The following is a 27063-nucleotide window of genomic DNA, read 5'->3' as shown; positions in this document are numbered from 1 at the left end:
TAGACGGGTTTTGCGTGAATTAACTAAAAATTTCGAATCTTTGTCGGGTCGAAAGCAATTTTTTAGCACCGCCAATTGCAGTTTAGCACCGTACAGGGCGATCTTTTATCCAACTTGAGTGATATCTTCCGGGGTCACTCTAGACATTCCTTATAAGGTGTTCTCCTGGTCGACCCGCTTCGAGGTACGAATTTGTGGTGGCCTTCTACTCGAATTTCGTCATTTTAACTCGCTTAAAACGCTCATTTTTGCTATTTTTTGAGCGTTGCCTCGAATTTCCTCATTATTCAGCCCTCATAAAATGTCAACTTCTCCCGTTTTTTGCGCTTTACCTCAAATCTTTTCGATTTCTAACCCGCTTAAAACACGAACTTTTCTCGTTTTTTCGAGAAACCCCCCGAAAACAGCAGAAGAGTGGCCACAATTCTTATTTTATCTCAATAAATCGCAGGAAAAAATAAGAAAACACCTCCCCTTAACTAAATAATATATATTAAATATCAATTATTCAATCAAAAATGAAATTAGCCCAAGGGAATAAATCAACTCTCGTCAAAATATTTTTATTTCGGGTTGCATCTTTCTTTTCTGTTTTCCCTTCCCCCTCCAACCTTCTGTCAATCTCTGAACTATCCAACATTCGATCTATCCCTTAATAGAATTTCTCGTTTGTCTTCGATGAGATAAGAATGTAGACTAAAAGCCAGATATTCAAGTTTTGTTTGTCTGGAATCTCACAGCTACATATGAATAATAAGCAAAGTAATGAATGGATCATCATCCTGCTCCCTCCGCTGCTTGGTGTGACGTATACGTGATTTATTTAATTATCGCTTAGATTTGCGGGAAATCGAGAATTTCAATTTCTTTCTCTACCATTCAGTGCATTTGCAGATCTGTTGTTTTCTCTGAGTTTTCCTTGTTCTTTTATTCGTATGTGGTTAGCCCACATAGACAGAAAGAGCGATAAAATAAAAATAAAAAATAAATGAAATTGCTCGTGCTGTTTTGTGTGCTCGTCACGAGAACAAGGACACGAGCAATTGCACTTTCTGTTGGTGTAATTGTTGGTGCTGTTGTGTACTCGTTACGAGAACAATAGCATAAGCAATTGCTCTTTCTGTCGAAGAACTGTTTGTGTTGTCCTCAACACGAAAACAAGAGCAGGAGCATTTGTTCTGTCTGTGCGAGAAATTATTACTTTTGTTCTCATGATAACAAGAACATGAGCAATTTCTGTCGGAAAACTGCTCGTGTTGAAACACGAGAAATTGTTCTGTCTGTTGAGAAATTGCTACTGTTTCTATGTGACTCATCGCTAATACAAAAGTATAAGTTTTCTTTCTGTTGAGGAATTTCCTGTGTTGTCCTCATTATGAAAACAAGAGCACGAGCAATTGTTGTTTCTACTGAGGAATTCTCGTGTCCTCATCAAGAGAAGAAGAAACAGAAAAGCAAGAAAGAGGAACGAAGCAAAAGTCTTTCTCTTTCTTGTTCTCGTGTGAGGGGAACAACAGAAACGAAAGAATACGTGGATTTTGTATCGTCATATTTCGTTGCTTATTTTCTATAAATAAAAATGACAGAGCAATGTAAAACACTACAAAAGCACTGTAAAAACCAAAAAAAAAGAATATACAATTTTATATTTGAATTTTCTATTGTTACTCCGTATAAAATTCACATAATTCCGTTATTTTTTCTTGATTTTTTATATATAAAATTAAACCAACATTAAATTACACCAAAAATTACACCATAAAATTACACCAACATTAAACACAAGAAACAATATAAAAATTAATAATAAAAAAAAACAATGGAAAGTGTATATTTTCTATTGTTATGCAAGAGAAATTTTACACCTTCCATTGCTTTTGTGCATCTTGTTCTTGTGTTGTTATAAATTTTCTATTGCATAACAATAGAAAATTTATACATTCCTTAGCTTTTTCTTGTTTCTCCTGTCTCCTATTGTCTCTGCCATTTTCTCAGAGACTTTTCATTAACAAAAAATACTACAAATTAACCTCCAAACAACGGCAATTTTTAAATGTTCACGTCAGTGGCCGTCGTATACAGGTTTGACTGTATTAAGATCTAAAGCTATTTTCTATCTTTCAATTGATCAATGTATCAAACGATTTCTTCCTATTTACAGAATAACCTGGTATCTTATTGATTATCTCTATCCTAAATTACAAGTCTGACCTCTTAAAAACGTGCATTAGTAGTGTATAAATGCGGTTTTTACGCTACAGCTTAAATGAATAACGTCAGATATAGTTTAAACTTGTGCAAAGCTAGTGTAACTGAGTACACGTAGATACGTACTTAAGTACAGTAGTTTCATCTTAAACTTTAGAGTTTGAGCTTCAATTTAGCTTCAGGAAAAGCATAGCTTCAACTATAGTTCAGCCTGAGCTACAGTTTAGCTTCAGCTACTGAATTTTGGACCACCCCTTGTATAGTAAGGAGTAAAATCCGGCAGTTATAGTGCTCGGGTTTTTTCATCCGACTGTACAGCCAGATGAATATAATCTAATGTTTACAATGGTTAACTAACTTTTGAGCCATCCTTACATTGTAAGGTCGAAGTATTAAGTCTCGGGTGCTGAAACTTCATTGTTTGACTGTAAAGGGCTAATATTTATTCGAGTACAGGGATAAATATTCACGAGAATATTCAATTTATACAATAAATTAACTAAGAATCAATGTTTTCAAAGTGTATTCTAATAAAGAATACCTTTACTGAAAAAGAATTAATGATTGTGAAAGGTCAAAGTTCAATATTTGACCTGGAAGCGAGAGATTAGATCTTAGATTACGTATCTAAGATTTAAAAATAAGATATTTTTCCAAACAAATTAGGTATAAATAACGAGACTACTTTATAAAATAGGCATTATACGCCTTGAGGGAGCCATTTTGCCTCATTTTAAGGCTCAGAGAAGGATTAAAATGCCTCAAAATATCACACGGATCCTTCAGGGACATCGTGAATAACGTTTACTTACGTATTACAGAACATTGTAAAATATTCTAATTTCTTTCGTAATTCTTTGGCAGGCATTCTAATGCCTTTTTTAGTCTTAGAGTGAGACAAAATGGCAGCCTTAAGGTTAAAAAGGCACTTATCTTAGGGTCGTATACGAGCCAGCTTCTTCGAGGACTAGTTCTAACGAGATTCACATCGACATGTAAATTAAATACGTTATAGATTTAATTGGATTGAATTAGGATAAAGTTAGAAAAATTTCCAATTGAATTCATTTAAAAACTCGACTGGATCCAAGGACTCGAATTACTAAATATTGGCATTTGACTTGGACATTGGGGATTCGTAGCTTTAATGTAGGCCTACGAAAGCCGAGGATTGAGAGGAATCGAGGCAACTTGTGACAAGTTTTTGAGGTTATCCTTTATGCTTATGCTGCCATACCTGCGAAGAGATTGGTGTAATCATTTTATTGTTTTGCAATGACTGTTTGAATCACTTTAATGCAATGGGATCTTGCCGTTCGGCAGGAATGTCGTCAATTCCATAAATATTTGTAAGGAGCCGTAAGAGCAAAGTTGACATTTTTGACGAAAATACCGTTCTTTCCTCCGTGAATTTTATCAAATCTTTAGAAATAAACATGGCGAAACAATGTTTACAATACTTAAATCATTTGTTTTAATAATATTCCTCCGTTCGTGTCCAGATTAAGAGGCCTCCTTAGGGCCTGGCGTTTATAAATTTACTATTCGATGAAGGACAAGATTATTTTTACTCACCGTAACTTTGGACCACAACGAATCTAAACGCAGTGCTGCTTCTCTTATGTAATTTTCTCATACACTTATTTCATTTTTTTCTGTTACTCATTTTTCCTATTCCTCTCTCCTCCTACTTTCACTTACCCTTTCCTTACTTTCGTCATTCCCTTTAGTCATTCCTTAGACTACCATTCCCACTCTCATTCCTATTTAGTCTTCTACTAAGTCTTTCCCTGTCTTCCTACTTCCATTTAGCCTTGCCCTATCTTTCTATTCCTACTTAGTCTTTCTCTATTCTCCTATTTCCATTTAATCTCTCCCACTCGTCTACTTCCATTTAGCTTTTCTCCATCCTTCTGTTTCCACTGAGCCTTTCTCTATGTTCCTATTTTCGGTCTCTCGCCACTCTCCTATTCCTATTTAGTCTCTCCCAACCCTCCTACTTTCACTTAGTCTTTCCCTAAACCCCTATTCCCATTAAGATTTTTAGTATTCGCCTATTCCAATTTAATCTTTCCCTGTCCTTCCATTCTTCTTCTTCCACTTCTCCCAATTCCAATAATTACCCAGTTAATTTTTAATTAATTGTCACCAGGCCCTAAAGAACTCCACATTCATCCTCATCCTTAACGAAATTCGCATTTCATTCTGCCCACCTTTCGTGACATTCTCTAGATAAGGACCGTAAAATTCGTGAAGCCCACCTCTCACAACAGACAAACGAACTCTTTCCTTCCAATCGAAGGCCACCCTTCCCTAGTATATTTACAACATTTTGAATGATTTTATTCGTTGCACGTGCAATTAAATTATAAATTTCAAAGACATATTATGCTAATTGAGCACAGTCGATTGTCTGTTACGTCAGAGGACACTTTAAATTTTCCATTTAATCGTAGCAGATCTTAACTTATGCGCTGGTAATTACGAGTAACACGCCAAATGTAACCTCTAGTGCGTATGCCACGCTTTCCTACTAACAAACGATTACAAGGGGCTTGAATTTCATGAATTTTTGGCACAAATTTAAAATAATCGAGAGAAATACCCGTTAAAGCAACGTTCCTCGACCTAACTCGATGGTAACATCTTTTTTAAAGGCCCTATTCTAACGTAATTCGGTAAAAACGTTCTTTTTAAAGGCCCTAATTCGACATAATTCTATAGCAACATGGTTTAAAGGTCCTAGTGAAATATAAATGGATAGAAACAACCTTTTTTAGAGGCCCTAGTATAACATAATTCGATAAAAACATGGTTTACAGGCCCTAATTCAACATAGTTCTATAGGAACATCCTTTTAAAAGACTCTCGTTCGACATAATTCTATAAAATATGGTTTAAAGGCCTTAGTATAAAGCAAATCGATAGAAAAACTCTTTTTAAAGGTCCTAATGCAACGTAATTCTATAGAAATACGATCTAAAGGCCCTAATGTAACACGTTTCGATAGAAACATTTTGCGAAGATTCTAATATAACGTAACTCGATAGAGACGTCTTTTTAAAGGCCCTAGTGCAACATAATTTGATAGAAACAACCTTCCTAAAGGCCCTAGGGCATACATCACGAGTTTTTACTAAAAAAAAAAATACGAAATTTCAATCGATAAACATAAAAATTCACGCAGAAATCTAGAAAAACCGAGAGTAATACCTGCTTTGTTACTGGTAAACAGTCCAACCTCATCTACTTACTCTAATAAAAATTTGGCAGAAAACATCCTTTTCTCTGTTCCTCAATGGCCCCCCCCTCTCACTACAAGATGAGATTTTGTTCGAAAACTTTTGAATAGTGACACTGAAAGGACACGGATCCGCTCGATCGAGTACAGGAGTACTCGACTATGAAGTAGTAATGTTATTATACGGCGGGTTCCATTCATCAACAGTTAAAAAACACTTGCACACAATAGTAGACGACCCCCCTTCCTTCTATTCATAAAAATAAGGCAGAAGGGTGGAAGAATTCCCGAAGAATTCGACCCTAGTGGATACTACTTAATTAACACCCAGAAGCAATTAGAGTAGAGTACACAGAGGTGAGGGGTGGAGAGATTTCCTCCAATGGGGAATAAGTTAATAGAGGGGTTTTAGGCCGAGACTAGGGCCTTATATCTGACAAGGAGATATGCAGCTAAGTCTAAGTGATGTACCATACAAATTGCTTATTGTCGAGTGAGATAACGGGCATTGGAAGGGAAGGTGCGTTTGGGTAGTGAGGGTGTCGAAGATAACACTCCAATGACTGGTTTTTCGCCTTGCATACCTCCTTCCACTGCTTCAGAAACTAATTTGAGTGCAGAAAATGCAACTACGACCAGTCTCACGTGTCCTCCCTGAAGAATGACGTTAAGCAATGACCATATCGATATATTTTTTGGGGAGGGAGTTCTTGGTTATTTATTATGCAAATCTTGTAGCAAACCTGCTAAACTGCAGTTTACTAGTTATTACTTTTTTCTTGTTTTCTAGTGTTTTCTTCTTGTGTATTCTTAAAAAAAAGTCGCACTTTTTTAGTGATTTATAAGTCTGTTTATAGTTTAATACTGTATAATTAGTGTAAAAATACACCTGGTTTTTCGAATGTTGTGTAATTTTATCAAACTGATGGAGAATTCGTATGGCTTATTGTATAAATTATTGGAAATTACATTCAAAATTACTTTAGTTTAGCGTGAATTTGACTAAGTCTATTAATACCAAAGTCACACTAAATTCACACCAAAAAGCACTAAATTAGCCGCAAATTAACTTTTCCTCTGCTAATTTTCGCTGTTTTGAACCATACATTCATTTTAACTGTTTCTACTCTTAATATTCTACTGTAGTTCCACGCCATTCGCACGCACCATGAATTTTCAAATTACAGATAATCTTTTCGCATATTTTATTTTATTTCTTTAAGAAAAATGCATTTTAAAACTGTCAGAAGTAGTAAAATAATTGCATTTTATGGAAAATTTCAACATTAAAAACCCCAAACTGCTGTAAAGTTTCGTTGAAACATTGGCGATTTAATGGAGTTTTCGGGTATTTTTTTAATAAAAGATTTGGCTAAGTAACCCCCAAAGTAAGTCTAATTAAATAATAAACGTTTCCGCCTGTAGAAGGTTCTCTTTAAGAAAACAAAGGCTCTTCAGTAATGAACTACGTACTTCGACAAGAAACCTCGGTTTAACAGCCGCAAAATCAGTTTACTTCATTAAAAAATGAGGCAAAATTTAATTTAAAATAAGGCATTGCCCTATTGGGCAGTTATATTTTACAAAAAACAGCCAAAAATGGACCCCACTTATTTGAAACATTCGCAATTTAAAGGGGGTTTTATGGTGCTTTTTAAATGAAAGATTTGACTAAAACAATCTCCAAAAAAATGGGTCTAATTAACTAATAAAGGCTCCTTTTACAAGTTTTCTTCTATGAAAGGTTTCGTCTAATACAGGTTTTCGTCTATAGAAGGCCCTTTCTGAGATACAAGGTTTCTTCAGCAAAAAAAGGCTCTTCAACAGTGGACACATTCCTCCACAAGAAAACCTCGTTTTAACAGCCGCAAAGTCAGTTTACCTCATTAAAAACGAAGCAATATTTACCTTAAAGCGAGGCAATGCCCTATTGGGCAAGTATACTCCACAGAAACGGCGAGAAATGGGCCAAAAGATAATTAAAGAATGCCAGTGTGGGAAACTTTTCGTCCCATGTTTTTGGCGAACAAATACGTTAATCTGTAGCAGGTAAAGAAGTCGGGCGGGACCTCAAAAAGGTGGGCAAAGCGGGGGGTGGGTGGGTCGTGTGGGGGGAAGGAGAGCCCGAAGGAAATAGAGATTTCACAGAAGGTTCAGAACAAATATCTCGCCCGTACACAACCCTACGGAGGGAGATTGGTTTCACCTCCACCCTCGCGGGTGGAAAACCGGAGGGGAGGTACCAGAAATATTCTCTTACAGAAATTTGGAGCAAACTCAATCATAGTCCCCGACTTTCAGGCGTGAGATAAACTCCCTCTGGGGTTATTGGGGACCCCTGACTGTTCCTCTTCCAATTGACGCTATAATTGAAGTGTGTGAACAACTACCACTATGGATAGCGCTATTACGGGTGTGCGACCATCACACTATGCTTCGCGCGCACGCGACTCTCTCGCAAATAAACTTCGTTCTTTCTCATTTTTTGGTACGTCTAACCCGCTAAAATAAACCGCCTCACCTTAAATCTAAGCGTGGTTTATACCTTCCTCACTCCATTTAACGCTGTTCTGTCGAAATCCTAGAGTAGTTTAAAGCGAGTAGGCTGTCTTTATACATCTATCCTCCCTAAAAAGCACCAACCGTTCCTCTTAAATCGAAGCTTCTTAGTCGTGGAGAATTCCTAGCCTTATTACGGGGGGGTTTATTTAGATAGTTTACAAGCGGGTGGCAAAGTACGAATAACTTTTTTGACACACCTTACCTTCCAAAAACGTAGCCATTCCACTTAGATCGAAGCATAGTTCTATCTTCCTAACTCGATTTAACGTTATACCGGCGTATTGATAGGGTTATTTCGAGGTTTATTGATAGTTTATAAGCGCTTAGAACCGTAGTAATGTAACAAACAAAGCAATTTTCGCGTCTTTACACACCTAACTGCTAGAAGACACCAGCCATCCCTCTTAAATCCAAGTGAATTTTTCTTTCTTCTCACTCGATTTAACGTTACACCAGGGTATTCCTAGCATTATTTCGGGGGTTCGTGGACAGTTAGAAGCGCCCGGCAACAGATCAGATTGAAATAATCATTGAGGTTTTATCAGACGGGATGGCCATTGTTGCATTTGTGATCCATCAAATCATCTATCAATAACTTTGATAATTTAAATTAATACAATTGAAGATTATCTCCTTTTCTAAATATAAAATTGAAGGAGATAAGTTTCAAGTTGTGATTTAATAAGTGATGGAAATCAATTCAATCTCTGTTTAAGGCTAGGGTTGAGTGATTCGTAATGTGACGTAAATCCACGTTAACAATACGAATATTTTTCCAATGCCAAACGGTAAACAACTGATTTTCCCAGCAAGCACCTGGCCTCTTATAAAAAGGCCTAGATAAACTAGGCTTGCAACGAAAAGTTCGCCTCCCATAAATATGTATAGACCTATGTTTTCACGTCAATTGTCTCGTGGAAGAGGGGAGGCCCAAGTGCAGGTTTGGCGAATAGAACAGAGGATACGAGCCGAATAATCTTAAAAATAAACACTGTAAGGGAAAAAGAGTGTATTTCTCTTGGCTCCAACTATACACCAGGAGGTCATTTATGCAAATTAGGCCAATTCGACGCTTAGAATCTCGAGGAAGACGGGAGGAAACTAGCCGATGCGACTGTATAAAGTCGAATGTTCTTAAAAATGAACACTGTGAGGGGAAACACTGTGTATTTCTATTCACTCCAACCATACACGGGGCTCATTTATGCAAATTTGATAAATTTGAGGGTTAAAATATACCACAAAACTCGAGTAAGAGGGGGAGGAAACTATTCGATTTGCCTGTAAGGAGTGTATTTCTTCTCGCTCCGACTACATAGCGAGGGTCATTTATGCAAATTAGATGATTTTGCGCTTAAAATCTCGAGTGAGAAGAGGAAACCATCCGATGTGACTGTAGAAGAGTCGAATAATCTTTGAAATGTGCACTTCTCTCGGCTCCAACCCTACCCCAGCGTATTAGATGCAAATTAGATGAACCCGGAGCTTAAAATAGTTCCCAAAACTATCCGATTCGATGGTTAAAAGAGCATATAGGTCCTCATAAGCGTTACTCGAAACTTCTTTCTCGTGTTACGAGTTGTCAAGTGGTTTCCTGTGACACCATTAAAAAGTTACTCGAGTATCACCCGTCAACCCTTTTCTTATGCCTCGAGAGGATCTCTACCTTCGTGTCAACCGTTTCATCCTACACACCTATCGTTAAGTAATCGTCTACAGACTTGGAAAGGTCAAACTACTACAACTTTGCTTTTAAATTTCGATAGTTCCAGCACCGAAAAAACTGCGTAACTTAACTACGTTCCTGCTATATAAATCGTATCGCTTAAAAGTCGTTTTTATAGTAGAAAATTCGGCGTTTTTTGCGCTGATTTACTGATGTAAAGAGCAATTTCCTCGTTCGAAATGTATTTTAAGATTAATTAAAATAATTCCAAGAAATTCGGGACAAAGAAAATTAATAGATTCATTAGTGTGAAGCGCTAATTTGCTGCCAGTTAAATTGAATTTTTCTTCCATTTGATAAAAATAAATGGCAAATTTCTCCGATGCGAAACAAAAATTGACGTCAATAGCCCACGGGTTTGTCAAAATTTTAATTAAAAATGCTAATTACGAGTCAAAATTCCAAAAAATCCAAGATTTTTCCTTTGTTTTTTTTGGCAGAAAATCGCGGAAGAAACAACAGAAGAGTTCGTTGCACCTTCGCAACTCCATGCCGAATCTTAATTAATTCTAATTTATTTTATTTATTTAAAGATTTTAAATTAATTCCTCAAATTTTTAATTAATTTCTAAGCGATTCTTGGCATATTTTCTACGAAGACACGCTCTATCGTCCTCCTCATCCTCCTCCTCATCTCTTAAGTTTCAGAGCTGAAGATAGGCTCGTATACGCTAAAATTCTCACAATTAAATTAATTTAAACGTTAAAAAATTTTATATAATTTAATTTTTAAGGAGTTTATTTAAATTAATAATATAAAAATATGCAAATGAGCCCGTACTTTAACAGCGCGAAAAGAAATTTAAAAAGTAGAACCGTTCGAAGAGGATTTTTTTAAAATAAAAAACAATAATTCTTTATTTAAAAATTCCCTAAAATTAATGTAATAATTATCGATTTAAATTATTATTAAGACAGTAATTTATAAATAGTTTTTGAGAATATTTTAATTAGAGAATTTTAAGATTAATATAAAAATAAACTATAAAAAATTATTTTAAAAATAATGTTAATAAAGATTTTAATTGAAAATAATTAAATAAATGAATTCTATTATTAATTAAAAATAAAAAACAGAAAAATACAAGAAATTAGGCTCAAAAACAGAAGAAATAAGCTCAAAAAAGAGAAAAATAGAAAAAAATGAGGCTGAAGAGAGAGAAAGATAAATGAAAAATGGAGTCAAACCTGGACGTAGCAAATCCGGAGCCGTCGAAGAGGCAAGGAATATTTACGAGAGATAAAAGGCTCAAGAGAGCGCGAGAGCCTTTGCCTCCCCTGCCGGCCGCACCAGGCGCCACCGTCGAAGGCCGAGGCAATGAGCGACGGCGTCTCCCCTACGTCACGTTTTGCGCTCCGCCTCCTTCTCGGAATGCGGCACTGGCCTCTATTGACATGCAGAGTGGTACGAGGCACGAACGGTAGTAACTAGTGTGTGTGCGTGCAACGTTGTGTATCGTGTGGTCACATTAGAGAAATAGGAGAGACGTAGAGGACTGCTGGGCCGTCTGTCCGTGTGGATCGTGGTTAAAGTGTGCCGGCAACGACTTACGGCGTCGACGAAAGGAGAGCAAAAAGACTAGCTGACGCTGTATTTGCCGTGCCTAGGCAGCCATGGCTACATAGCTGGGCCGGAATCACCAGTTTCTCTCTTGCCCCTAGGCCTTTCGGAATGTTAAGCAGGTTGGGTCGGTGTCGAGCCGCAAGGTGGAGCGAGTCGATGGCTGAAATAATCTCGGAGGCCTTATATTGTAAGATGGACATCTGACGGAGGTTGCCTTCCGTCTTTTATTATGTTAGCATCGCCTGCACGTCTAAGGCTGTAAGTGTTGCCACGCGAAATGTAAGTGCTCCGAGGATGTCTATGTTTTAGCGTGTATGGGGATGACGGTAATGGATAAACCGAAAACCAATCGTAACTCTCGAAATGTTTTTGAGGGTGGTTGGAAAAGATACCACACTCTTCCCAGTTGCTGGAGGTTGAGCTGGATCCTGTTGGCTTTGTTGCTCTTTCTCGTACGTTACGCTCAGGGTCAGGGGCCCGGCGTCCAGGTGACGGGATCTTCTAGGTCCAAGGAAATAGACATGAGAGTGCAGTTCGAACTGGTAGAGGGCCTTCCGCCCGGTACGGTGGTGGGTACCATACCCACCAAACCCAATTTCACCTACCGTTTCAACGATAACCCTCCCGAATTCCATCTCAATGCCAGCACTGGCATCATCACCACCACCGTGGAGCTGGATCGCGAGTCTCTACCCAGCGATCGCTTCGACCTAGTGGTGCTCAGCAGCCAACCTACTTACCCTATCGAAGTGCGTATCATCGTTCTCGACGTCAACGATAATGCCCCTACTTTTCCCGAGCCGGGTATCGAAGTGTCTTTCTCAGAAAGTGCCAACGTGGGTACCAGAGTCATTTTGGATACCGCCACCGACGGTGATGCCGGTGTTAACGACATCACCACCGATTACAAGTTAGTGTCTGGTAATGAAGACGGGAAATTTAGATTAGTGGTGACTACCAATCCCAGTGGTGAGATGCCATATTTGCATCTAGAGACTATGGGGAGACTCGACAGGGAGGTCAAGTCGTTTTATCAGTTGAATATCTCTGCGCAGGATGGTGGTACCCCCGTCAAAATCGGTCATCTTCAAGTTAATATTACCATCCTCGACGTGAACGATAACCCACCAATTTTCGATCACAGTGATTATTCGGTGAGTTTAAACGAAAGTGTGCCACCCGGGACTAGTGTTCTTCAAGTGAGAGCTACAGACAACGACATAGGGGATAATTCGAAAATCACGTATTTTTTAAGTGACACAGAAACTCAGTTTTCCGTCGATCCTCAGACGGGGGTCATCTCTACCGTGGATCATCTGAATTGTCAACAGAATTGTCCACCACCCGACAACTGCCCCAAGAGTTGTGTTTTCACTGTGTTCGCTCGCGATCACGGATCGCCCAGACAAGATGGAAGAGCTTACGTCACAGTTAATCTTTTAGATGCCAACGACCACGATCCGATCATCAGGTTTCGATTTTTTCCATCCACTGCCAATTATGCCACCGTGGACGAGAATGCCCAAAATGGTTCCGTGGTTGCTGCTGTTAGTGTCATCGATTTCGACGAAGGCCCCAACGGGGAGACCACGGTCGACATTCAAGACGGGAACGAATTCAATCATTTTCGACTCGAATCCACCCCCAGTTTCGATATAGTTAGGGTCAGTGCCATTTTAGATAGGGAACAAATTAGTAAATACAATCTAACCATTACTGCTATCGATAAGGGGAGCCCCCCGAGAAGTTCGACGGCTTTTCTTATAATTCACGTGAATGACGTCAACGATCACGAGCCCGTGTTCGAAAAAAATGAATATTCTACCGTTCTCAGCGAACTAGTGCCATTGGGTACCTTCGTTTCTGGTATCACAGCCACAGACGAGGATACCGGTATCAATTCTAACATATACTACTCCATTATATCTGGTAACGACAGGAGATGGTTTGCCATGGATATGCTCACAGGTCTAGTGACAACAGTCAGGAGGTTAAACAGAGAGGATCAGGACTTTGTGGAATTAAAAATCTCAGCACGCGACGGTGGACCGAGCCCGAAGTGGGCTTACACCTACCTTAAAATCCAAATATTAGATGAAAATGACGAAGCCCCTTCATTTTCGCAGACTTACATTAATGTTTCTCTATCGGAACACGCGCCACCAAATTCCTTGATCACTATCGTTTCGGCCGTCGATAACGATTTGGGAACTAATGGAAGCATCATATACAGCCTGGATCCGGAAATGGAGCAGATGTATCCTGGGAAATTCTCCCTGGATTCGACGTACGGTCGTCTGATTGCCAAAATCCAGTTGGATCGCGAAGAGCTCGGGATATATTTCATAAAAGTCATTGCAAAGGATCAAGGACAACCCGCCCTGTCTTCCACGGCAACCGTGCAGTTGAATATCTTGGATGTGAATGATAACACGCCATTTTTCTATCCTAAAATATATTTTACGTCCGTTAATTACGACGTTGCCGTTGGTACTTCAATATGCAAAGTGATGGCCTTCGACCAGGACGAAGGCAGAAACGCAGTCATTGTTTATAATCTGATGAACGGAGACAATAAGTTGTTTGATATTTCCGAAAAAACGGGTATCATTACCGTAAAGAAGAAATTACAGGTGTCTGTGAAATATGAATTATTACTGTCTGCCCAAAATCCTGGTGATAAGGACGTTTCGGATACGGCAATCGTCATCATCTACAGCAGTGATAATGCCACCGGAAACAATAAAATGGAATTTCAGCAGAAGAACGGCTACCACTTTGAAGTGGAAGAGGATCAATATGCTCGAGAACCCAATGTTGGAAGAGAAGTAGGAAGAGTGTACGCCATACCACCGGGTTCCAAATACGTCATCGCAGACGGTGACGAGCTAAGATGGTTCAAGATGGACGAAAGAACGGGCATCATCACTACTTCACGAGGTTTGGACCGCGAGAAAAAGAATAGCGTAACTTTGAAAGTAACAGCCTACAGCGCCACGAATTTCGTGACGACCTTTGTGAACGTCACCATTCGAGATGTCAACGATTATCCACCCACCTTTCTCTCACCTGTCAGACAAGTGGAAGTGATGGAAGATTGGCCCGTAGGCAGGGAGGTATATCTGCTTCAGGCTACCGATTTAGACGAGGACATCAATAGCAAGATGGAGTATCATCTCATCTCTAACCCTCAAAATCTCTTCTCTATTAATAAAGTCACGGGAATGATCTACATAAACAAGTCGTTGAGGCACGAAGCTCGTAACAGGTACACCATAGAAGTGATGGTTAGGGATTCTGGGATCCCCTCTTTGTCTAGTAAGATACAATTAGGGATTTTAGTCAATGACGTCAACGATCACGCTCCCATATTCGATCACCTGACATACGAGATATCCCTGATGGAATCGACGTCCGTTAACGACAGGTTTTACGCACTACACGCCAGTGATTCCGACTTTGAGGAAAACGGCAGAATCACTTACAACATCGTGGATGGCAACGAGGAAAACAAATTCGCCATTTTTCCGGACGGATATATCTACGTCAGAAGTTCGTTGGATCGAGAGAAGCGTGACTATTACGCTCTAACCGTTACGGCAACGGATAATGGCACCAAACCGCGCACCTCTTCTGCCTACGTCATCATTCATATCATCGACGAGAACGACAATGCACCAGTGTTTAGCAACGAGACCTTTGTTTTCTACATACCGGAGAACGAGCCGCCGGACACTTACGTTGGCAAGTTGTCCGCCGAAGACGGTGACAAGGGGCGAAATGCCGAACTCACCTACTCCATCAGCACCAACCAACACGACTTTTTAGTGGACCCCAAATCTGGTTTCATCAGGACGCAAAACTATTTCGATCGAGAGAAACTTGTGGAAATTTCTGGTCATGACTACATCGTTATCGAGGCAGTGGTCATGGATGGAGGGGTAACGAGGCTTCGAGACGAAGCCAAAGTTACGGTGTATATAGCCGACGTTAATGATAACGTACCACAATTTATTCGCACACCCTACAGAGCAGCTGTTTCCGAAGGTGCTCCAACCAGGACTCTAATCGTTAGAGTGAGTGCCACGGATGCGGATGACGGTTTGAATGGCAACGTGGTGTACTCCATCACGGGTGGCAACACCGACGACAGTTTCGTCATCGACCAGGATGCGGGACAGATCACTCTGCTGAAATCTTTGGATAGAGAAAGCGTTTCGCGTTACGTCCTCACTATAGAAGCTAGGGACAGCGGGGAGATGGCCATACTCTCCTCCACGGCCACAGTTACCATAGACGTGTTGGACGAGAACGATAACTCTCCCCAATTTTCCGTGTCCACCCTACACATAGAGATATTAGAGAACACCCCGGTGAATATGAAAATATTTAATTTTACCGCCACCGATGCGGATTTGGGACTGAATGGAGAGATTACGTATTCCATTGTTGCGGGTAATATAAAAGAAACCTTCAAGGTCGATGCCAGTACGGGTGTGCTTTACGTGTCTAGGCCATTAGACTTCGAGGAGCAGAGTGTTTATCATTTGAATATCACTGCCAGCGACGGTGGTGCTCCCAGGCTGACTTCCACCCTCCAATTTACCGTAAGAATTTTGGACGTTAACGACAACGCTCCCGCTTTTTCCAACGTGGCACTGGTGAGGCAAATCGAAGAGGGAATCGCCATAAATAGCCCCATATTGACAGTGGTGGCGGAAGATAAGGATTCGGGCGATAATGGCAAGGTAATCTATGGATTGATCGATCAGGAACCACCTGGAAATCACTTCTCCATCAAGCGCAACACCGGTGTCGTAACCACCACTCATCAGATCGATAGAGAATACAGCGATACATTCCGTTTGAGGGTCGTGGCTTACGACATGGGATTGCCTAAACCCCTGTCTGCCGAGAAAACCGTGACGATTATAGTGGAGGACGTCAACGACAATGCTCCCACCTTCGTTTCTATGGATACCGGCGTTCTACCCGAAAATTCCGAAAGGGGTTTCGTGGTGATGACGTTATCGGCAGTGGATCCCGACGCGAATATGAACGGTATGGTAAATTACGAACTGGTAGACGGTAATCACGATTTATTTTTTCTGGATCGTACCACGGGCGATCTTTACCTATCCAGGAAAGTGGATCAACCCGACGTCATCTATACTTTAACGGTGCAGGCTACGGATCAAGCTCCTGGTGCATATAGGAAGACGTCAAGAAGCAAAATTACCGTGGTCGGTACCACCGATCGCCCGACTGGTCCAGTTTTTTCTTCGTCGGAGTACCTTGGTTCCGTGTTCGAAAACGAACGCGTCGGTACCAGCATTCTAGGTGTCAGAGCTCAGTATAAGAGCGGTTCGGCTACCGTTTCCTACTATTTAACTGGGATATATTCAGAGGATGTACCACAGAAGCGCGTGTTTGCCATCAATCGTCAGAGTGGCGTCATCACCACCGCTGCGGTTCTGGATCGGGAAAGTGGAGCACACGTTTACGAATTGGTAGTTTACGCGGTGGACATTTCGGCACCCAGCCCTCACACCACTAAAACAAAGGTAAGTGACGTCACACTTATGTTCTTCCGCGGATTTTCTCGCGCCGGAAAAAAAAAAAACGTTATACTGCTATTAAGAAACGTGGAGGTTATTGTCCAATTTGCCGCTTTTCCCCATCACGTTTTTTCTCAAAATAAACTACACGATCCCTCAAACGACAGGTGGGAATGTTTCGGAAATATAAACAGGTAGAAGGAACCTTTGACGAGATGGACGTACGACCTAACCCTGGAGCTACTGCAGAATTGGGTCATTAACTAAAATTAGTTTGTCCACATGTTATAGACGGTTGCAAAATTCACTCCCGTTTTTTGGTGGAGGAGTAGAAAAAGGCTGTTAGACAACGTCCACGTTCGTTTTCTCTCTCCGTCTAAATAACCCAAAGATTTATTACTCCGGGTGTATCGGCCTTTTAAACAGAAATTTAATAGATTTTTCTGTATCCAATTTTAATAATGAAGTTTCGCCTACTTAATTATCCACTTTAATACTCGATAATAGGCCATTTAATAAAATAAAACCGTGCTAAATGGTGTTAGCCTCTTAGAAAATGGGGAGGAACTTCACACAGGTAACACGGATTCGTTTTTTTTGGTTTATTTATTTATTGCGAGACAATACGGAAGAGTTCCGTGTGGAACACTTAATTTAAGAGCTGCAAATAATTTAATTGTAATTAGTAATGGGCTCTGTTACCTAATTAAGGACTGTAGATAACCTGAAAATAGGTTATGTGCCATCTAAAAATAGCTTCGTGTGGTTAGTTAAGGTCTGTCATAATTGTCTTTCGGTTAATTAAGTAGTCTGATGATGTAGTTTATTTAAGAAGTTAAGAAGATTTCTTTTTTCTGTAGGGAAGAATTCTACCCAATTTTTCTGTAATTAGTTAAGGGTCTTATGTTTTGTTTAACCTCAAACGAGGTTGGTGTTAAAGGTAGTTCAGTTTGGGATAAGGCAACACAACACATGGGCGACATGCCAAGGAGGAGTGCCACCCAGGAGAACTTTTCGTGAGAAATTGGCATTTATTTATGTGTTAGACACGAAAAACTCCACGAGGCTCTAATCTACGACTATTGTTAACCTGGTTTCTTCCGTTCAAAGTCACCAAATCTACTTAGGCACTTGATAGATTTTTATGGCTTCAATTGAAATTTACCCTTCCGAAGTTTTTCGTTATTAAAATAATTAAAAAAGAAAAAAATGCCTAGAAAACGAAGAAAAATGGGACCGATATAAGCTACCGTTAATAGGATAGAATAAATAAATGACTTCTGGTTTTACCGGTGTGACAGTGAACCATAGCAGAGACGTGTTTTGCTGCCTTTAGAAGCAGAAGCGAGGCACATGTGATAGGAAGCCGGGGTTAGCTAAGACGAAAACATGCTCCAACCAATGCATTCTGTGTTATTAGATAAGGAGAAGATAGCGCAAACATTTGTCACCGTCTTCTTCACACCGCAACTCACCACAGCAAGGATCCTCCTAAGAAATCCACAGAGGAAACAACGTTCGAGCAATTATATAACACGGAAAAAAAGGCATAAATTTGAATTTTTTAAGGGGGGCGATTATTAAGCGGGTTGTAAGTTTAAAAATAGCACAATTAGATTATCTTTGCATCTCGTGCGAAGTGAAAGAATCCTTTCATAAAACACCGGCGTTGAGATGTTAATTGGATGTTGCTCGAAGCAGAGCGAAACACCTCGAACGGGATGCACCTTTTTCTACACGTTACTACCCCCTTGAGGTGTTTTATTCCTCTCCTCCCATAACACACTAGTCTATTGAAAGTTTGAGATTCTCACTCCTTCGGGGAAAGTAAAATATTATTAACTATAGACATGCAATATGGCCATTCCTTATAATAACTCAATGTCCGCTAGGGCCACAAATAGCACGATTGCTGGGATGGAGACTGCGCAATTCCCCTCTATCCGGTGTCGTGTATCTAGAATTATCTATCTGGATGATAAATTCGAATTTGTATACAGGAATTCGCTCGAATTTCTTTACTTTTTTTCATTTTTTTCAGCGAGTTTCACCCGTTTCTGTCGTTTAAGTGCTCCTGTTATAAATAATTTATTATAGAAAAATGCGAGACTTATTTACAACGTTTAAAAGTAATTTTCGTTAATTCGAAGAGGCGAAACGTTAAAGTGAGGTAAATTTTTCATTTTTATACAATATCGGTGAATAATTTCGGGTTTTAACAATGTAAATACAAATCTCCAATTTCGGTCAGAATTTTCGCATCTAAATTCGCTATAACGAGATAAATCGATTTAGTAACGTTTCAGATAACAAACACACCTGGAACTCTACAATTTTTTTGATAATTTGGTTTAAAATTGAGTTTTTTTCACGTGCGTAACACTTAAATAGGGCCAAAAAGTGCTCTCGGGAGGCACAGATCACCTGTGTGTCGAGTTGCCTCATCCCATCGATCCAACGCTGTACTAGGATGTTTTAAATAGTAGAAGGGGTCTTTTGCGAAAATTAAAAATAAATTCGACTTTGTTCGCTTCAATTTAACGAATAAAAAATCCACATTGGTCTTAACGCCGGTTAACAAGTAAGAAGACCCGCGTTATGTAACGATCGTCGTAAAGTGTTGGAAAATATTTGAAAAATCTCTTCCTCCATTTAACGCAAGAATAATAGGTTAATGGAAGTTTAATGGCCGATATAACGAATTATCTAACGGAAGCCATCTATTGTCGATTGTGAGTTGTCAAATATAAGGCCTAGAAATATAACAGAAAATAATAAATCTCTTGTAAGAAATAATTAATATTTAATAGAGAATTTTCCGAATTATTCTATCGGATCTACCGACAATATTATCTTTATCGTCACGAGTGGAAGAATAAAGATTATAAATGAGACAGATCGCCTCTCCGACTATTATTTTTGTCGTAAAATTGATTTTACGACCTGTTCTATTCCCATACGTGAAATAACTGAAAGGGAACTAATTCCTACTGCTTAGCACATAACTTTCTAATCAGTTGATAAAACAAAAGGAGTAATTGAAGTAGAAGCACTTTCTTCGTCACACTATAGACGTTGCCGAACGTCCCCTCTTTGCAAACACAGAAAACGTCACTCGAAACTTGCACCGACAATCCATTTTTAACTGTCCACACCCAGAAATCTGAAGGATTTCTTTATTTTCGAGTCTAAATTTGCCATTTCTTCCATTTTAGTATCATTAGAGTTTCTGAACGTTCCCGCTTTGCAAACATAGAAAACATCACTCGAAAATAGTATCGACGGTGTAAACGGGTATGGATCATCTATTTTTACCTACCCACACCCAGAAATCTGGAGGGTTTCTTTATTTTCGGGCGCAAATTTGCAATTTCTTCCATTTCGGTATGCTGAACGTCCCCGCTTTGCAAACATAGAAAACGTCGCTCGAAAATAGTATCGGCGATCTAAACGAGTTTAGTGCATCCATTTTTAAGTATCTACACCTGGAAAGCTGAAAGATTTCTTTATTTTCATGTCTAAGTGCGCCATTTCTTCCAACTTAGGAAGTATGTTCAGAGTGGAGGGGAGTCAAACAGAGTCTCAGCGAATATATTATAGCGGTAAAGACCTCCTACTGCTCTAAAAAGAAGGAGTGCAATGTAGATTGGGAGTATTACGAGCGAATCACTCGGGCGTAGATTGAGGAGTGTGAAGATTTTGACTACTCTACAAGTAAGCGATGTCTGTGGCTCTCCACCAATGACGATAAGAATAATAGCCCTTTGTTCGTTTGCATAAATTAGACGTTGGCATAAATTAAAATAACATCCCGAGTGAAATTATGATTTATCGTATTTTTGTAATAAATTCGAAGGTAATTTAAGTCTTTTTTTTGTTTTTTTTTGTGGAGGGGAAAGTTCAAAATACAAAAAAAATCGCTTAACTTTTGTGTTTTTTAATTGTGTAATTTAGCCTTCTGTAATTTCATATATATATTCGTTAATTGTTTAAATTTTACGTTATTTTATATACATTTCCCTTTATGAAACCCCAAAAAACCCATTAATTAATTAATATTGGATGTTTTTTAATTAAGGAAAATCCTACAAACTCTCGAATAGAATTTGTTGGTATTGACATTATAGATTCTTATTGTTCGTAATTGTGGAATTAATTAATTATCTACGTATAATTTCGAATTTGTGGCATAAATTCTAAGTACTTTCATACTTAAACTCCATTAAATAAGAGTAACTAATGATTATATAACGTTGAATATTAATACACACAAATGTATTTTGTTGATTCAACTTATTTAGTTAACAGAATGTAAATTAAAAAGCGATTTTTTACTCTTTTGTAAAGACTTTTTTCCTAATTACTCTTATTAAATTCTACAAATCTACTTTGCTTTTGTCTTCACGTTAACACTTTCACTTATTTTTTACACTTCTGTTCGTGTATATGTGTGTTAACAATTGTTTATTCATGTTGACACGTCTATCCATTTGTATCACTTCTGCTTTCTCGCGCTTTTATTTCTAACGTTAACAATGCCTGTTCCTAACATTTCTGACTAGTCGTACTTATGCTATAATACTTGTAATGCTAACAATACCTATACCTAATGCTTCTGTCTGTTCTTCTTCCACTAATCTGCCTACTCACACTTCTATTTCTTACACTTGCAATGATAACACTGATAATGTCTTTTCCTCACACACTAAGAATGCACGTACAGTACATAATACTTCTGTTTAACACTTGTGCTTGCTACTTACACTCCTATTCATTCGTATTGACACGTCTATCCACTTCTAACACTCTTACCTACTCACATTTCTATTTCTAACACCTGCAATGATAACACTAACAGTGCCAGCCTAACAGTCTATCTATTCGTTAACATTTCTGCTGCTTCTAACACTATCTATATCTAACACTTCTGCCTGTTTATACTTCTATTTAAACCTTAACACTTCAAAGTACAGAAGAGAGATTCCTCGAATGGTTTCTGGAAATAGATACAATACACCAGAATAGATACACAAGAAGGAAAAATAGTGTATTTACTCCTTTGAAGTTTGGAAACTGTAAAATATAACAAAGGAACACAAGCGAATACAAGTTTTAGGAAGAGGGCTAACGGAATATTTGGATAGTTTATCGATAGTTTTTGCAGGATATTGTGTACAGCTTGCGGGGAAGGAAAGAACAGATGGCAGAAACAGTGAAAAGGTGGTGGCAAATAATATGCTTCTGGGGATTTAGCGGATGTCGTTGCACAAATTGACAGAAGACCCACAAACATTTGGTAAATATACGTATATCTCCAGGCATATTCTTACTTAAAATGATATCAGGCGTGCATACGGTGGTACCAGCAATACATAAAGTATCAGGCATGTCAGGCATAACGGTTGATACATGTAATATCAGGAATATCAGGCATAGTGATTAATATAAAAGTATCAAAAAAATACGTAATTACGGCGTATAAAACATTTCGGAGACGTTATACAAGAATTTCTTTGCTACACCTCGAAATAAGGAACTTGGAAAACGTTATATCGAATACAAATTTTAATGTTTTTTAGCAAAAATTTATTTAGAAGTGTGCTTTGCATGCTTACCGATTGTTTCTCGTGTGTAATGTGTTGTGTAATCTACAATTTTTATGTAATTTTCAGTAAAAATAAGCTCTCGGTACTCGTTTTTTTACACGAAATTTATGTAAAAATTTTGTTGATATTCCATTGATATACAATGTATCCATCAGTAATTGCTTGTAGTAATCGATAGGTCTTGTACAGAACGTTTAATAATCGAAACAAAAAAAAGAACCCAAACAATGATCACTCGTAATCATGTATAATAATTACGAGTCATCATGCATTGCACCTATGTATAATACAAGGAATTCATGCGCTATCGTGTAGTCTTGTATTCTGCTGTACCTAAGTGTTAAGTGTTGGCACGTTTATCAGTAATTATACGAATTGTTTACGATACGAAACGTAGATTAATCGATTAATTAACCCTTGACAAATCGATTAGGAATCGTTTTTCAACCTAATCGTGAGCGAGGATTAACACTTACAATTAGTGATTCGATCTTTTGTGGAATTCTGTTAAGTATTGAAAAGTAAAGCGTAGTTGTTTACCTACACCTCGTATAGGCCTTGTATAATAGTACTGAAATTACAGTAGTGGATTTTATACACTGTAATAGTGAACCTTATATACGGTAATTCAGCAATATTGAATTTCATACCCTTAGCAGTAGTGGACTTTATAGACTTTGCAGCATTACTACTGACTTCAATTCAATTGACATCAATCAATTTATCGATGTAGTGCATTATACTTTACATTCTTTACAGTATTATTGGCTTAATTTAATATATTTTGTAAATTATATACCTTTGCGAAGTGAAAGCGTTGAGTAAGAAGGAGTTTTATTATAATTTTTTCCACTTTCTCCTCAACCCCGAATCGTGTGGTTGCCCAATATCTTGTCATCTAAGAATAGAAGACTATCATCTTTTCTCAGAAAAAGTCCATATTTGTTTATTTCTAGACAGGTTATTTACTCGGAGATGGCACAACCGATTATTTTCTACTAACATCTGGCAAGAGACGGCTCTTTGTTGTCTCTCTAGTCAACAACACTTTGTTAAATGAAATCTGATTGGCTGTAAATTACACAAAAGTCTATGCACGCCTCAGTTTTCATTATCCAGACTTACAAATTTCAATTGTAATTTAAAATATGTAGCGTTTATAAGATAGGAGATTCGGGTATCCTGGCCATGGGGTCATGGGCGACGTATTACGGGCTGATGTTCTGCATTTTCCTCAGCAATTTCGGAAAAATAATAAAATTATTTCATTCTTTGTCCCTCCCCATCGAAAACAATCAAAAAATCACACGTTACAACCCATTTATTCTATAGATTTTCTACGTAAGAACACAAATATACAGTGGGATCGGGGAGTGTAAAAATGATTTGGGGGTGAAGGAAAGTAGGCCAAATGACAGACACCGAGTTTAAATTTTGCATTTAATTCTTTCTTCCGGCCACGGACCAAAGGGGGAGACGAAAATTCGACTTTAATTACGTAATACGTGTATAGAAAACTATTAAATAATGCAGCTTTACCATTCAACTTTTCATTGCCCGTAACGAACAGAGGTTAAGGTTAGTCATTTCTAGGTCATGAGTCACGAGTTACCTAATTCTATATTTTTCTTTCGTTCCTTCTTTTAGCCCCGGGGGAATGCCAACAAAGTGAATTTCACACCATAAAGCATTGGGATAATATCGCATTGTTTTCTTTACTTTACCGCCAACATAAATAATAATATATTTAAAGTCTGCATGTGGAATATCTTCTATGTTATTTCTCTCGAAGGCCTTTTTTCCCCTGGCGTCGCGTTAGAGAGGTTATTATTATTTTTCTTCAAGTGGAACGATTTAGAACGCTTTTTCCTACTTCCGCCGCGTTAGACAGGTTCCTTTTTTTGAAAGGAGACTATTTCGAATGCCTTTTTTTTACCTCGCATCGTGTTAGAGAGGTTATTTTTCTTGAAAAAGGAAGATTTAGAACAATTTTACCTATTTAAAACCGCGCTACAGAGGTTAATTTTCTCGAAAAGGAAACAATTAGTACACATCTTCCCCCCTTACGCCATTGTTTCCTTCCTAGTTCCATAGCAAGAAAGGCAGAAAACAAGGAAACAATGGTGTTTCCTAGCAATATACAGGTACTGGAGGGTAGAAGAAGAAAGCTGTTATCGAGGTGGATGCCAAGTATTTTGGTACATTCAGTTTCATCCTCAGGCAACGTTTTCCAATATATCGGCTGGCCCCATGCTAAGGGGGAGATTCTCCAGGCACAAACACACATATACATTACTGAAGTGAGGGGCGTGATAAGTTTACTTCTTGTAAGGGCTTGAAATTTTTATCCATCGATCCCCTGTAAAATTTATTGTAATATATTATTTAAATGTATAATTAAGCTTTAAATATCTCTCTATATAAACACGTCACCACTTTCTTTCTTTATTTATCTATTTATTTGTTTTTTCCGGTGGTGTGTCGGAGGTAATCTTCTACATGTTGTAGCATACAATTTTAAGTCATATCTGTCGATCCACTTTATTTTCTCCGCATGTCTTATAAGTCCCAGACATCCTCTGACCTTGGATGATCAGACCATAAGTGACTTCGGTCGTTCGACCCCTCCCAATTGCTTGAAGAAAAACTCTGTTTATAACATAAAATGGCGACGGTCCGGGCAGACATACGGACACTCCAAATTACATCGAATTTTCTGAAAAATCCTTAAAATCCTCTCGAGTTTTCTCGTGTTTTACAGTTAAAAATTGTACTTTATACTCGCTGCCACTCTTATTTTTTTATTTGTAACTTGTAAAATTGCATCGGCCCCTCTGCTTTTTCGTAAAAATGCAGAATATTAAAGTGAATTTATCATTTAATTTAAAAAAGTAATCGCTTCTTTACGCCGGATCCATTAAGCTCCGAGTCAGAAATCTGAGAATGTTAACGCTGTGATTTTTATTAAAAATTGCATTTTTATTGCGTTTTTTTAAAACGACATTAATTCAATTTAATTTTTACCCTCATAAATGCGGCTAAAGTAGGACTGAAGGCTCGGCCTGTTGCTCGTTGCTTCTTTTTGTAAACTTTTCAGAAAATTCAATAAAGTATGCCGAAAAGTACCATTCTTCAAAGTATTTTATTCAATTTTCTTCCATAATTTTTAATCTCGAGCCACTTTTTACAGTGTTTATTTCTAGAAAAGCTTTCACTCGTGGTGCATTTCTTCCCTCATAACGTGCATCCAATGTAGCAGTCTTCGTGTAGCTCGTTGCTTTTCCATATTAAAATGTTCATCAAATTTAATAAAACATGCAGAAAACATAGTTTATGAATTTTTCTTCCATATTCTATCATAATTTTCGAGCGAAACCCATTTATTTTATTGTTTACCTTCAGAAAAGCCTTTACTCCCGGCAGTTCAGTCTCCCTCGTACATGCAGCCGAAGTAGTACAAAGACTTGAAGAATCGGCGTGTTGCTTGTGTAAAATTTTCAAAAAATTAAATAAAACATGCTAGAAATCTACATTTTTCACCATAATTTATGAAATTCTCTTCCAGATTACACCACAATTTTCAGCAAAACCCCCTTCTTTTTGTGTTTACTTTCAGAAAAGTCTTGGTTCACCTCTTGAATATGCAGCAAGTTACTACCTTCTTATCGGCATTTTTAGGGTCTTGTGTGTTAGATGCAATGTTTTTCCTCACTTCCACTCATCCCTTCGATAGTCAACAGGAAGGCCCCCTAAATGATAAACTTGTGCTAGTTTTTAATCATTATTTTAGCCGTGTTTAGGCGTTTTAAATCAATATTATTGATCTATCATATGTAGAAAAATGGTCATTTCGAGGCTGTCCGCATCAAATTTTTCTCCATGCTCATCATTAATCATGGAAATGTGGTGTCAGTCGGCCATTATCTCGGATTCTATGGCTGATTATCTTGATAAAAAACCATTAACTCGAATTGTATACACGAAAAAAAAGCGTACGCTTGATAAATCTCCTATGCTTACGAGCATAGATCTTCAAAGGGGGTGCGCATTATTCATTAAACTCTAGTTTTAAAAAAAGGGAATTTCTATCCTCTTCCAGTTTATTTTAAGAAAATATTCCATCCTTGCAATTTGTTATGTTTTAATGCAAATCTTTCTTCCTTTCTCCTCCCCTTGAGCCTTGTAATTAATTTGTATAACCTCTTTAGAAATGGGCTTATGATTTATGTGATTAATAGTCACACGATCAATACGTAATTTGCGCTAACTGGAATATCGTTAATGGCGGCTTAAACCCCCCTCCCCGTGATAGATGATAGCCCATCATTTGTTGTTATTATTTATGTTGTTTGATGCTATATTAAAATGTATTATGTGTGATAAGTTCATTACTATGGCCAGTTACTAAGGGGAGATTGGCATTCCCTCGAATGTCACCCCAACCACTTAAATAACATCATTTATGCTAAATCTTGTTGAAAAACTGCATTTTTTCAGTTATTCGGTATATAAATAGCACTTCTTATGCTCTTTATGCATAACTTCTGAATATTTCTATGCTTCTATTCATTCTAATAATAGGTTGGAGTTGCTCGTTT

General features: G+C 38.2%; 1 protein-coding gene across 1 annotated transcript in view; it reads left to right on the top strand.

The window, feature by feature from the left end:
* Nucleotides 1–10910: 10910 nt before the first annotated feature.
* ft (cadherin-related tumor suppressor fat) overlaps nt 10911–27063 on the top strand; it is a 101068-nt gene continuing 84915 nt past the window's right edge. The window contains exon 1 of the mRNA XM_067278720.1: nt 10911–16865. Coding sequence (XP_067134821.1) covers nt 11616–16865 — 5250 coding nt within the window. The 5' untranslated portion in view covers nt 10911–11615. The remainder of the gene's footprint in view (nt 16866–27063) is intronic.

Source organism: Centruroides vittatus, unplaced genomic scaffold (assembly GCF_030686945.1).
Source record: "Centruroides vittatus isolate TY-2023 unplaced genomic scaffold, ASM3068694v2 contig_817, whole genome shotgun sequence".
Taxonomy (NCBI): Eukaryota; Metazoa; Arthropoda; class Arachnida; order Scorpiones; family Buthidae; genus Centruroides; species Centruroides vittatus.
Note: the sequence above shows the minus strand (reverse complement) of the source record. Positions and strands in the feature narration are given on the sequence as shown.